At 29.1% G+C, this 13,582-nt stretch overlaps 2 protein-coding genes across 3 annotated transcripts in view; one reads left to right on the top strand and one right to left on the bottom strand.

Moving 5' to 3' along the window:
- The first annotated feature begins 5,518 nt into the window (after positions 1-5,518).
- On the top strand, positions 5,519-10,651 carry LOC100166607. Of its 2 annotated transcripts, none has more exons than XM_008186922.3 (10): positions 5,519-5,779; positions 6,692-6,991; positions 7,376-7,552; positions 8,199-8,270; positions 8,344-8,513; positions 8,575-8,767; positions 8,835-9,011; positions 9,073-9,246; positions 9,343-9,510; positions 9,826-10,651. In XM_008186922.3, the coding sequence occupies exons 1-10, from the start codon at positions 5,696-5,698 to the stop codon at positions 10,078-10,080; spliced, it is 1,770 nt and encodes a 589-aa protein (XP_008185144.1). In that variant the 5' UTR covers positions 5,519-5,695; the 3' UTR covers positions 10,081-10,651. The 2 variants fall into 2 exon arrangements, with proteins under 2 accessions (XP_008185144.1, XP_016661618.1); XM_016806129.2 differs by lacking the exon at positions 5,519-5,779 and adding an exon at positions 6,219-6,530.
- Positions 10,652-12,146: 1,495 nt separating this feature from the next.
- Positions 12,147-13,582, bottom strand: part of LOC103309997 (sideroflexin-2-like) — a 13,308-nt gene continuing 11,872 nt past the window's right edge. Inside the window, exon 7 of the mRNA XM_029486402.1 lies at positions 12,147-12,306. Coding sequence (XP_029342262.1) covers positions 12,255-12,306 — 52 coding nt within the window. The 3' untranslated portion in view covers positions 12,147-12,254. The remainder of the gene's footprint in view (positions 12,307-13,582) is intronic.

The raw sequence follows: 13,582 nt of genomic DNA, 5'->3' as shown, positions 1-13,582 counted from the left end.
AAGTTCAAATTTGACAACATATTATGTAAAAATCACGAAAATTCGTAAATTATTTTATGCTAGAAATTCATAAAAAATTTTCCTTTTATATCTAAGATTTCAAAATGTAATACAAGGCTCATAATATATTTTTACAATAGCAATTGAAAAATAAAAGAAATATATAGTCACGATTTTTTTTTTTATAAGCATTTAAAGTTCAAATTTTGACTAAATACGTAAAAATTACGGCAATGTTCAAATTATCTTAGACAGAAATTCATAAAAGTTTTTCTTTTTAATTCTAAGATTTGGAAATTTAATACAAGGCTCCTAACATATTTTTACAATAGCAGTTGCAAAATAAAAGGAATACATTGTCACAATTTTTATTTATAAGCATTTAAAGTTCAAATTTTGACAACATATTATGTAAAAATCACGAAAATTCGTAAATTATTTTATGCTAGAAATTCATAAAAAATTTTCCTTTTATATCTAAGATTTCAAAATTTAATACAAGGCTCATAATATATTTTTACAATAGCAATTGAAAAATAAAAGAAATATATAGTCACGATTTTTTTTTTTATAAGCATTTAAAGTTCAAATTTTGACTAAATACGTAAAAATTACGGCAATGTTCAAATTATCTTAGACAGAAATTCATAAAAGTTTTTCTTTTTAATTCTAAGATTTGGAAATTTAATACAAGGCTCCTAACATATTTTTACAATAGCAGTTGCAAAATAAAAGGAATACATTGTCACAATTTTTATTTATAAGCATTTAAAGTTCAAATTTTGACAACATATTATGTAAAAATCACGAAAATTCGTAAATTATTTTATGCTAGAAATTCATAAAAAATTTTCCTTTTATATCTAAGATTTCAAAATTTAATACAAGGCTCATAATATATTTTTACAATAGCAATTGAAAAATAAAAGAAATATATAATCACGATTTTTTTTTTATAAGCATTTAAAGTTCAAATTTTGACTAAATACGTAAAAATTACGGCAATGTTCAAATTATCTTAGACAGAAATTCATAAAAGTTTTTCTTTTTAATTCTAAGATTTGGAAATTTAATACAAGGCACCTAACATATTTTTACAATAGCAGTTGCAAAATAAAAGGAATACATTGTCACAATTTTTATTTATAAGCATTTAAAGTTCAAATTTATACGAAATATGTCAAAATTGCGAAAATTTGCAAGTAATTTAGTGGTTGAAAAATCGTAAAAATTTTTTCTTTTATAACTAAGTTTTTAAAATTTGGTACAAGGTTCTCCATAAGTTTTTCTTTAAAAATAATATATCCTAGACTGACAAATCATCTCCGTTCAGAATCGTTTTTCGTATACAATGATATAATATCATTGGATTCAAATTTAATTCCATCCATTACAGTAACCCACTTGTAACCTACTGTACAGCAGAGCGACATCCACTTACCCACTTTTTAAGTACTCTTTTGAATATGACAGTTTTAAGAATTTGGGGGATAAAATCAAAAATGTGGGAAAGTCGATTTCAAGTAGACTTGACGACAAATTCAAATCTGTTCTCAGAATTCTTATCGCTTCATTAGATAAATTAGTATGTTTGGCAAAAAACACGTCTAAAATACTATGCGCGCATGTGTTAGACAAAAACAGAAAACCACGGTATCGAATCCCCTTAATATATTTATATATTATAGATATATAGGTAATAGCGTAAAAAATATGTACTTGTGATTGGTAGCTGTTGAGTCGTTGAATGGTGGTGTGGACGTGCTCTAGCTCAGTAGTAGGTGTTACGCTAATGACATGTTATGATTAAATCTATAGGCATACTGTACACAAATATAAAATGTTCAGCTTAACTGAACCGCCTTCAACAAATCTACAAATTGTTATACGTTTATTATAATTTAGTTTTGCCATGTTATAAAGTTAAAAGTATTGATTGTGGACTGTAGTGAACTTTAATACTATTCTATTTAGTTACCTACCATTTTGTATTAACACTATTATATTATTAAAATATCACAAAGTATAACCAACCCCAAAATTGTAAATTATTTATTTTACCTACCAAAATGGCAAAATTAGTGTCTGCGCAAAAAAATAATTTGAAAAACAATAGAAAAAAATATAAATCCAGAACGCTTTGCTTAAAGTTAAACTTTTAGGGAGGGTCAACAGATAAACTTTTTTATAGATTCAGACATGAGACATTCAGCAAACGTCCAAGGATGAGTTTTCAAATGTATGTCCTACTTAGGTACAGTATTTTTTTCTAGTCACTATATATGTAAATGTATTACTATTTAAACGCCATGCGTAATAGTGTAATATACTAATATATGACTAAATAAATAGAAATATATATGTAATCAATGTTAATATCCTAGAAGGCTAGAACATTGGATAACAAAGTAAAATTATTTCTTTAGTAATAATTAGAATTAACTTAACTTTATCATGGTAGGTAACAAAAACGATTAGGGATTTAGCATTTTCGCTCTACGTATCTCGAATTTATTTCGGCGGTTAGGTAAAATTGTCAATACCAATATTTTATCTCTGTATTTTTGCTTCTACCATCAAGGCTTCATAGCATGAACTAAGAAGATATTATAATATTATATCTTCTTAGTTGATGATTTAAATGTGTGTTTCCAACTACAAATTACAATATATAGGTTGATTTTTGGTCTTCTTGCAGAATATTTGAAAAAATACAGTCATAGATTGATTTTAAATTAGCCAAAATCAAATCAAATTAATTAGTAGATTCAGTTTTCAAAAAATGTCGACGGAAAAAAAAATAATTTGATTATGAAGCTAATGATGAAATTATTGCAAATGAAGAAGAACATTTTAAAGTAACATATTTCTTTGTTATAATGGACTTATGGACAAAGCTATTAAATCATGGAATCATATTCAACTAATTTTGGTTTTCTACACCTCATTGGAAAATTAACATGGACTATCAACTAATGAACTATAATTTATGAAGTGTTGCAAAGAAAAATTTGGTCAATATTGTCTATTTGTCTGGTAGGTACCAGTAACTTCGGCTTGCGCAGAAAGAACTGTACAAAAAAAAATGATCAGACCTTGCATTGCTTTCCATTGAACAAGAAGTATCAAAATCAGTTAATTGTGATAAAATCATAAATGCTTTTGGTCAGAACAAATCGAGGGAAAAATATCTTCATATTTTAATTACCAATATAGTTTGATTGTTTGAATATGTAGGTACGTAATTAATTGTTAATTGTTATTCTATAAATTATAATCTGTAAATAATTTCGTGTAACACTTGCAAATAAAAAATAAAATAATTATTAGTAATTACTAATTACCTACCTAATATTATTATTATTTATTTTAAACTTGATATTTATGCAGTAAATTATTATAATATACCATCATCAGTTACAATACAGACATGAAACATATCCAGGGCACCACAACGTCGCAAATCCTATCAATGTCATTAAATTTATACAGACTATAATTATAATTCATAGATATATAGACTATAGCAGGACTAAATAGAAGTAATAATTATTTAGTCATGTACTATAGTATATTATATGTTTTAGATCTAGATGATTTAAATCAACATTTTGATAATATTTAGAGTTCATTTAAAATTTAATCGTCTAAGTTATATTATATTCTTCAATGTTTGTCTCATTGCTCATTACGACAATGACACATAGGCGGAGCCAGAAGTATTGTTTAGCATATGCAGAATCTAAATCAGCCCACCACAATTTATGGGGAGCAGTGGCGTAGCGAATCATGTTTTTCAGAAGCAATTGCTTCTGGTTTCTGGGGGGTGGTGGTGGGTCATAACCTCATAAAGCCCATACACACGGTCAGTCTTTGAACTTTATTTTGGGTGCTACCCCAACCCCCTATTTGAGCATATGAGTATCGTATACATCAGTTGGAGTTGGGTGGGGTAGGTCATAAATAATTTGTTTGCTTCCATATGATTTAAAGTTCGCTACGCCACTGATGGGGAGGGGGTTTGGGAGGTTATCCTTAAAATCCCTATTTTCGGATATTTTATAGGTCACCGTAATTAGTTGTTATTTACAAATTGTAAGCTTATTATTTAATTATTAGCTTATTTATTATTCATGCTTTTAAAACAAAATTTCAAATTTTAAATAATATGCCGAATGCCCGAATGTTAGCGTAGTTGAATTCCTCCGGCGGTTGGCAATATTTTTGTTATAGAATATAATCAGTCAGTTCTAAAAAAAGAAAGTTAAATTGAAAAAATTGAAAATTTCATAGAAATGATATTATTTATTATTTTGAATTATATTATATAGAAAAAATACGGTTAGGAACTGTCTTTGCATGGAAAATACATTGTTAAGAACAAATATAATGATTACTAATCATTGATTAGTATTTATAATGATCATTAGACTTCAGCCAAATTAACCGTTCATAGATTTTACTTTTATTAATTAATTTTAAACTTGAAATAAAGCAGCTTTCAGGGCGATTAGGGCGTGCAGCTGCTTACCCTGCACGCCCCGTGGCTCCGTCAATACTCTATGCAATGACATTAAAAACCAGGAGACGATTATTATAATATGTAATTATCGTAAAAAAATAAATACCAATATCATTAATACTACAGGAATAATCATTAATAATAAAATAAAGAACTATAGAAAGTACTTTTTTTTTTTTAAACAAAATTGAATTATTTATAAGTCATATTATACAATGTATTATAAAAACATACACGGTCATATACGCATATTAACGATAGACTCGTACATTCTGTTCCTACTGTGAACAAAATAATATTTAAAACACGTAACAATTTTAAATAAAGATTTATCCTGTGTAAAATAATCAACGATAATATTAATATATAATATGATAATAACCAATAGTTAATCAGACTTAACTTAATCTTTTCAGTTTTCAAATACAATTAAAGAAAAAATTTTTTAGGATTAGGAAATAGTTGAAGCACATTTATATACGTATGATTATATGACAAAGACGTCAAGACCACCGGTTCCAGCTTTGCCGAAAGTGTGTGATCACATGGAACGGGGACGTCAACGCCGCCCAAAAGATGATTTGTGTTTATACTTTATAAGTTTATCATTTATCGTCAAAAATAAAATTATAACAATATACCTATAACAATCGCCGGACGAGGTAACGTCGTTTGTCCGGTGGATTCGCGTTTATGTAATTAAATGCGTTATCGTAACTCCGAGCGTCATGGTGGGACATATTTGTGACCCATCGTACAGGAAAGAATTAAAGGATAATACAATAAAAATTGGCGCTAGATTAGAAAGTTAATCATTCAGAAGTCGAACAAAAGATAATGATTGTACAAATCAAAATTCACGTAGGTATCAACAATCGAATTATTTTCATTTCGATAGCTCTGTATGGCTATTTTTAAAATTTGTTTGTAAAAAAAAAAAAACGGTCATAACCTAAAGAATTCGAACAAAAACATCGATGTCATTCTACCAGAACACGACGTCTGCCGTTGGTTATACACTTATCCTTAAACCACGGTCCACGAGTATTTTCAAGTGTTGTGTTTGAATTTTTTTTTAACCGTCTACGTACAGCATTGTGAATTTGTACTTGGTTCGAACCGCTATAGGAACACACTATCCAAGGCAATTAACGTCACCGACGACTCGCGATAATGACGGATGAGATTACGGAATCGTCATCGTACCGGACGCTGGTAAAGTGTGCTCTAAGCCTCGGCCTGCCCGGGAATCTAAAGGTCAGTTGCAGGTGGTTTTATAGTGTTGTAGTTACACATTTTGTAATGACAACAATAAATAATAATAATTGTAATCGTTGAAAACAAGACGCGACGATAATCGTCTAATCTTAATTATATTTATTATACTCATTAAGTAAGACGTCATTGGTGTTTACTTGCTATCGCGTAAAAACTTAGATAAAATAATATCATTAAATCAATTAATGATGCATAATATAATATAGCATATTCCTATGTTTGGTGTATATAGGTATACAACCGTACTGTACCTATGTGGGTCGTCCGCGATAGTGTGATTGGCGTACGGTGCTTGTCCCGGGTTTCCCGACGCTGTCCTGTGTATAAATGTATTTATAGAACGCGCTCGTCGCCGCAAACCGGTTTTGCGTCCGGCCGGTTCGCGCGAAAATTACAGGTAATCGGTCAACCGGCCAATGGCTGCCGCGCCAAAGGGACTTTGCGGCAGCGGCGGCAGATTGTAACCCGCCGCGGACAGGCGACAATCGGACTTCTGTAGTTCGGACAGTTCGGTATCTAATCGGCCGGTTCACCTCACGTCGTCCCGTCGAGAGTATTATTCTGTAATTCTATAGGTAATTCTTTATTCCCGTTTCGGTGGCCGCCAAAGATCGTTGTCTTTGAACATTATTCCTGTGATCCACGAACTGCATTATTTTTCCGGCCGACGACCGACGTGTTCCTGCAGGACCAGTCAAGTCGATTTTCTTGTGCGTCTTCCCCGTCTGCTGTACGATTTCGATTTAAATAATACCTTAATACTATGCACCCAACGTTTGGGGTGGTTTGTTTTCGAAATACAGTTTTGTTTTCACATCAATTGATATTTCTGTCTTACTTTTTTTTTTATCTAAGTTTCTTAATAAACGTAGATAATTCAATATTTTACAGAAAGACGAGTATGTTGAGTTATTGAGATTGCATCGAATGGGATTTCACTTTGAATGTAAGACACTGGCACACATTATGAAAACGAAAAGACAGAGTTTGAAAAAAACCAGTACCAAGAAGCTGGTGAAAAAGCGATCTGTCGGAAGACCTCGTAAATCAAAAATTAAATATGAAGAACTGTCATCTGAAACTTCATTAGAGTGTATAAAAATGCGTACACAAGTAGCTACAAGTATTCCAGTTGAAAAATCTCAAATCCGCTCAACTGTTAGACAACCGAAGCCTAATTCTGAAGTTCATGTATGTATTTATGTTAATACTCTAAAATATTATTAGATATTTGTATCAGTGGAAAACATTATACAGTAGCAATGTGTTACTGACACCTAATTAAATATTGGTAGGTAGCTATGCTTTTTTTTATCTTCATCATTCTCTATTTTCTCCAACAAATAATAATTGGGAGGACATATAATTGTGGTTGCTCTCCGAGCACTTGAAAAATTTATTGCTGCTTGCAAATATTTATTTTAACTTTTTATTTTATGCACTTACCTTATAGCTGCATTTTTATTAGCTTTTGATAATTTTAACAAAGTATTTCTTGTTATATTATTAGACATAAGTAAATTTATTTAAAGACAAAAAAAATCATTGTATGGTTAATATTGTTTTTAAATTTAGGTGTCCTCTTCTAGCTCTATGGAAAACATTGTCTATCGACCTCCAATTGCAAAGACTACAAGTGCACTTTTAAGAAATATGTTGCTTTCAACAGATAGAACTAGGTTTAATAGATCTTCAACAAATGCTAGTCTTACTATGTCAAACAATAACAATCCATATTGTAACTATTATCAGGTAGGTACTGATTTTTTTTTTAATTTGAATTCCCTAATTATTTTAATACTAACAAACCTAACATATTACTTGTCATTAACTAGCTATATAGGTATTTTTACTATAGTAAATAACTGATTTTTTAATTGTAAAAGTCTATAGCACTGACTTTATGGTATCTAAAAAATCATACCAGAAACAGCGGTATAAGTACACTCTTTACAAAATAATATAACATTTTAAAATTAATTTTTGTATTTGATTTTCACCCATATTTTATCTTTTGTGTTTATTTCAAAATGTCTACAAAATATACAATCTTGTAATATAACACTGACATAATATGTGTTTAAACTTATATTTGATTTTGCATTATGACAACACCTTTTGTCTGGAATTTTCCATCACACATCAAACATAACTGTGCTTTATATATAGCGTTCATATCAAAGATGACCAAAGACAAAATTGTTCAATGAAGGTATCTAGTTAAAACGCCATATGTATGTTTTACAATAGGTATGCGGGATATGCTAATGTTTTAGTGCTCAATGCGTTATCTCGGTATAAAATAAAAGATGCACCTATATTTATAAAATAAAATTAACAACCCTTTATTTCACTAATGCTCGTTGCATGACTATTAAATTTAAATAATATGTTTTAGTTGGACAAATCAAAACCTCTAAATCTAGAAGGTTCACATAGAGCTTCATCGTTTGCTGAAAACTCATCTCGAGTAATTTGTGCATTATAAAGAAATTATTGATATTTTGATTTGTTTACACTATTGTGTTGTGTTTACTTTTTAGATAAAGTGGAAAAACAGCAATAAAAAGTTAAACATACCTACAAAAGAGATCAAATCTACTGTATCTGGAAATGGTTACCTATCTAACCTTCAAGCTTTTCCTGATATCCCACAACTGGCTGATGTAGACATTAATGCGAGTTTTGAACTAGATAACTCTAACTATAGCATGTAAAATTATATGAATAATTTATGTTATTATTCACAATTTTAAATAATTTATTTTCTATAGAAATGATCAAACTGATACAGAAACAACGATGCTGTGTATTGATGATTCTGATACTTTGAGTAATGAGTCTGCAGAGAACATTGAAAAAGAACAGCAAGAGTTTGATCAACGTTGGGCTATGTCAGTTCGTATGGAAAGTGGAGAAATGTCAACGCCGTTTGTTAACTGTGAAACATTTAATCCATTAGACGATGTAAATTATTTCCACAAATGTTAATATCCCGATTAAAGCAAGTTTATTTGAATTTGTTGCTTTTTAGGTTTCTCTGTTAGGGCCACAAGATACAGCATTAGTACAAAATGATGTTATACAGAATTACATAGAAACAAATAATGTCCAGTTCATGCAACTTCCAGATTCTAGTTGTGAAGTGATTAGAACCTTGCAATACTATGAATCAAGATTATTAACAAGTCCTTGGTCTTTTCCAGAACATGTAACACAGAAATATGTTTATAACTTTTTTATATTAATTATTAAGTCAAATTATTATTTAGTTACAGAATCATAATGAGTCTATTTCAAATGAACAGACAGTGCAAGGTGAGCAACAGGATCAAACAATAGGATCAAACTACACTCTAGCAGAATTTGCAAACATGCTTCCTTGTCCAATTGCTGGTTGCTTATGGTATTCACATTCTGCAACTTTATATGTCCATTTGTTTACAGTAAGTAATATTGTTTTCAATCGTTTTCTCCTTAAGTTTATTATATGATTTTTACTTAAATATAACATGATAATGTATTAATTGTTTTGTTATTAGTGTCACCAAGAAATGATATACTATGGAAATTCAATTGCACATGTGTTCAGATGTCAAGATATACAAAATTTCTGCTTTTTTACTCATTTACAATTTGTACAAAATACCATTTATATAATCACCGTTGCATTTGATAGCTATAGTCGCACATTTGTGGCTACCATCCAGGTATTATTGTATTAGATGTAATTATTTGTATATTAATTTCATATAAGAGTAAGCTCAGGTGGGGTGCTTCTATGCACCTAAATGATAATGTGTCCATGTTGGTTGTTAATGCTTGCCAAGTGCCTCACTTTCATTGGCATCACCGTAGCTTGTATTTTTCTAAACACAGCAATTTTTTGGTTATGTCCAATCGTCAAAAATATAAGCTAATGACAAAAACCAATTTTATCGAGTGTGGTAGTTGTTGCCAAACTTAATCTTATATGTTAAATGTAGTTAACAATATAATTGTAATAATGATTTGGTTATTTTCAGCATGTTTCATCATATGGTGACAATACAAGTGCTTCACAAACTACAGCTATACTGACCACTAGTAATTTATGTAACGATACTGATCAACATTCGTGGAGTGGCCCAGTACAGCCTTACAGTGTTCCGCTGGATGTACTACATGCTGATGGTAGATGTTTATTCATTGACCCTACCAACTCTGAACAGATGATTATCAATGTTAACTTAACAGTGCCATTGATTTATTCAAATGATTCAATGTTTGCCTGCTTATGAATATTATATTTGTATTCTTTATCATGCTTTATAGTATTTATATAGTACCTACAATGCTATATCCAAGTTATTATGTTTTACAAAACATTCTTGTTACATGTTTAATTGTTTTACTTTGTTGTTAATTTATAATTATTTAACTTTTTTTGTTGGTAAGGTACTAACTGTTTAATATATAAATTACTATTATTATTAAATGATTAGTATAAGAAATATTACCTTTATATAGATAGCATATGATACTATTGTGTCTCTTATACAAATGCTTAATTATTTTACTTTTTATTACAGTACATTACTTTATTTATGTTAATTTTCTCTTTACCATTTAAAATTTAAAAAGAAACACAATTATTATGTTAAGTAATTATAGCTGGTAATTGAGTTTGATAGCCATTTATAGTTTTGTCCCAATACTAAAAAGTATGATTAAATTATTATTTATTTATGAGTTTATAATTGATAATTTTGTTTCATTGTATTGTTGACATCTTTATAATTAAAAATTTTTACATATGTGTAAATAATTAAAATTTGAATTACCTCATCTAATGTGTTGTAAGATTCCAAATATGTTTGGTTTAAACCTATAAGTAACATTGGTTTCATATGTATTTTATGTATTATTAAATATTGTATATTATTTAAAACTTAATAATTATATAAGACATATATTTATTTTTCAGTAATAAAATATTTTTCTGTAACTACAGATATACTTTGTAAAATTATTTTTTTTCTATACACATCAATATCAAACAACCTTCATGATACATTTTTAGCCACAGATTACCAAAACATAATCCAGCTAAGATAAATGTTGACAAAACCTAACAGCTTTATTATTGGATGGGTTTGTGAATACTCGATTAAGTGATAAACTATAATCATCTAAAGTATCTAAATGTCCTGATACCTAATTATTGGTTGATTAATGGTATGAAGTACGTAAGAAGTATGAAGAAAGTATATATTATATTGAGTACAAAAGCCTTGAAAATCAACAAGTGAGACTAGAAGATTATTATGTGAACTTTATTAATTAGCCGCTAAAAAACATTAAATTAATTAAAAATGTTTGCTTGGAATCTTTAAATCATTATTTAAACATAGGCTAGTGGTGTACCAAAAGATGTAATTGAAAAGCTGCTGCCTCCGTGTTTCTCAATGGGTGTTGGTGGATGGATGGATAATGGCATATAGGTAATAATTTTGTATTCTATAGTAACTAGAGGCCTCTGAACACTTAAGTTCACCACGTCACTGCATAGGTTTGTTTAAAATGTAATTACTAATGAGTGACTAATAACTACCTAATATTGGTACATTACTATTAGGGCCCTCGGATGTTGATGATTTTTGCATGTTTCTTGGAACATCATACTCCATAGATGATGATGCTTTCCTAGCTTAAAATATGTTTCAATAACATACAAATCTATACAACTGATTTTAATTTTGCATTTATTCGATAGATGTAATTTTTAAGGTATTAGGACCTTTTTATTATTTTTTTTTAACGATTGATTGTAATACCTAGAGGTTAGGTTAAATACTGAAAACAAAATTTGTTATTATTTTATAGATTAAAACTCGTTTTGAAATTCAAATCACGTATGTCTATAAATTGTAACTTTGTGATTTTTAATTTTAAAATGAAAAAATATTTTATTAACTTAAATGGTTTTATGATTAAACAAGTATTCAGCTGATTAACATAATATACTATTTTTACGGCTTTTTTTGCGTTTTTCATGTCATAAATTCATATTTTTCCAGGGCATTAAGTATTAACGTTTTGGCCCTAATAACTATTAGAATAATTTTATTACTAAATAAGTAGTAAATGTACACTAGTTAATAATATTAAAAAGTTTATTAAAATTTAAATAATAAATAGTAATTATTAGTTGATTATATTTTTTAAAGTCCTTTATTGAAATATAATGTATCTGAAAGTTCAGCAGATTTTTCAGTGACTTGACTATAAGCTTCTTTATCAAATTGCTTTAATGTACTCAATTTAACAGAACTGAAAAGTGAAAATACATAAAACACGTCTTGACTGCACATATACATTATAGTCATTACTCATTTAGCATAGGTATTATAATAGTAAAATACCGTTTATTTTTTCTGAAGTCAATCAAGTATGAACTATGAAAACAATTTACTTACCTAAATTGTGGAAATACAGCACATGCTGTTGGGAGCATACCAATGAGTCTGTGTAAACAAATTTAGATAAAAAGTTATATTTATATTATTAAAATAATGTACGAATGTGATATGTCATCAAATTAATAGATATTCAAAAATATAATTATAGGTACAGACTACAGGGACAATAATTATCATTATATATTTAACATTTTGGATTCTGAGCGGAGCGATGAATGTATTGGTTTTACAATGATGTGTGTGCACACACGATAACTAGTCAAAATAATGGTTCATTTTTTAACTTCAGTATCTTGTTCTATGGGAAAGTGAATATAGATGTCGCATTGGGGAGGTCGATATCCCATATTCCCATCCCATTAGTGTTATTCTGTGTTCAAAATCACCGGGAAAAATTTAGATAATTAGTTAATAAGAACGTTTTGTAAAAATTCATTAGTTTTTAAGTTATACCCACCCTCCCCACACCAACACATACACACATCAATAATTCCTAAGCATACATACTATAGTATATACATTTGTAACCATATGTCACTTTTATAATGTCAGTAGGTATTTAGCATATTTTGTTAAAAATTTAACTCTGACAATTAATAACGTATATTAATTTATATAATACTAGCTGATCTCGTGCACTTCGTTGCCCGTTTAATGTACCAACTCTATATGACTCGAACTTTGTACAATTCGTTGTTTAATATTCGGTGTATGGTTTTCAAAATGTATCTTAACTTTTCCGTTTCCCAGAATAAAAATTCTGATTCGCAGCAGTATATTATCAGGTAGGCAATCTACCTACGGTAGATCGCGGACCCCGTGCTGTTTGTACGTAGGTATATGATTTAACTATAAAATATCAAAGTTATACCAAGTTTGTCGTATTCCACCTATGGTAGATTAATATAATCAATTAATACAAAATCCTAACCTAACATAACTACTAATATCAGATGAATATAAAAAACCAAATTTAACCATTCCTAAATTAGTCTGTCTTCTTCCAGTTACAGCCAAAATATGTACCTTGTATATTTTGTGTTGCATATTCAGTAATAAGAAATTTAAGCTGTTTTGAACAATTGATATTATGTGTCTTACCTATCGTATAAAAAAAAACCAAATTTAACCATTCCTAAATAAGTCAGTCTTCTTCCCAGAGGTTTAATCTACACACAAACATTCATACCAAGCTGAACCCGTGCACTCCGTTGTCCGTAAAAAATTGCAACTTAAAAAATTATGATTGTTCAACTGTTTTTGGGTGTAACTTGCTGCAATGTTCAATAACTTGATTTGGTGCTAACTTGTACCTGATCTG

This window comes from Acyrthosiphon pisum, chromosome A1 (assembly GCF_005508785.2).
Source record: "Acyrthosiphon pisum isolate AL4f chromosome A1, pea_aphid_22Mar2018_4r6ur, whole genome shotgun sequence".
NCBI lineage: Eukaryota > Metazoa > Arthropoda > Insecta > Hemiptera > Aphididae > Acyrthosiphon > Acyrthosiphon pisum.
The sequence above is the reverse complement of the archived record's forward strand: the minus strand, read 5'-3'. Positions and strand labels throughout refer to the sequence as shown.

Coding starts and splice junctions, on each gene's coding strand:
- LOC100166607 (XM_008186922.3), top strand. CDS start 5,696: ATGACGGATGAGATTACGGAATCGTCATCGTACCGGACGCTGGTAAAG. Junction 6,992..7,375: donor AGCCTAATTCTGAAGTTCAT/GTATGTATTTAT, acceptor TTTTAAATTTAG/GTGTCCTCTTCTAGCTCTAT. Junction 9,511..9,825: donor CATTTGTGGCTACCATCCAG/GTATTATTGTAT, acceptor GGTTATTTTCAG/CATGTTTCATCATATGGTGA.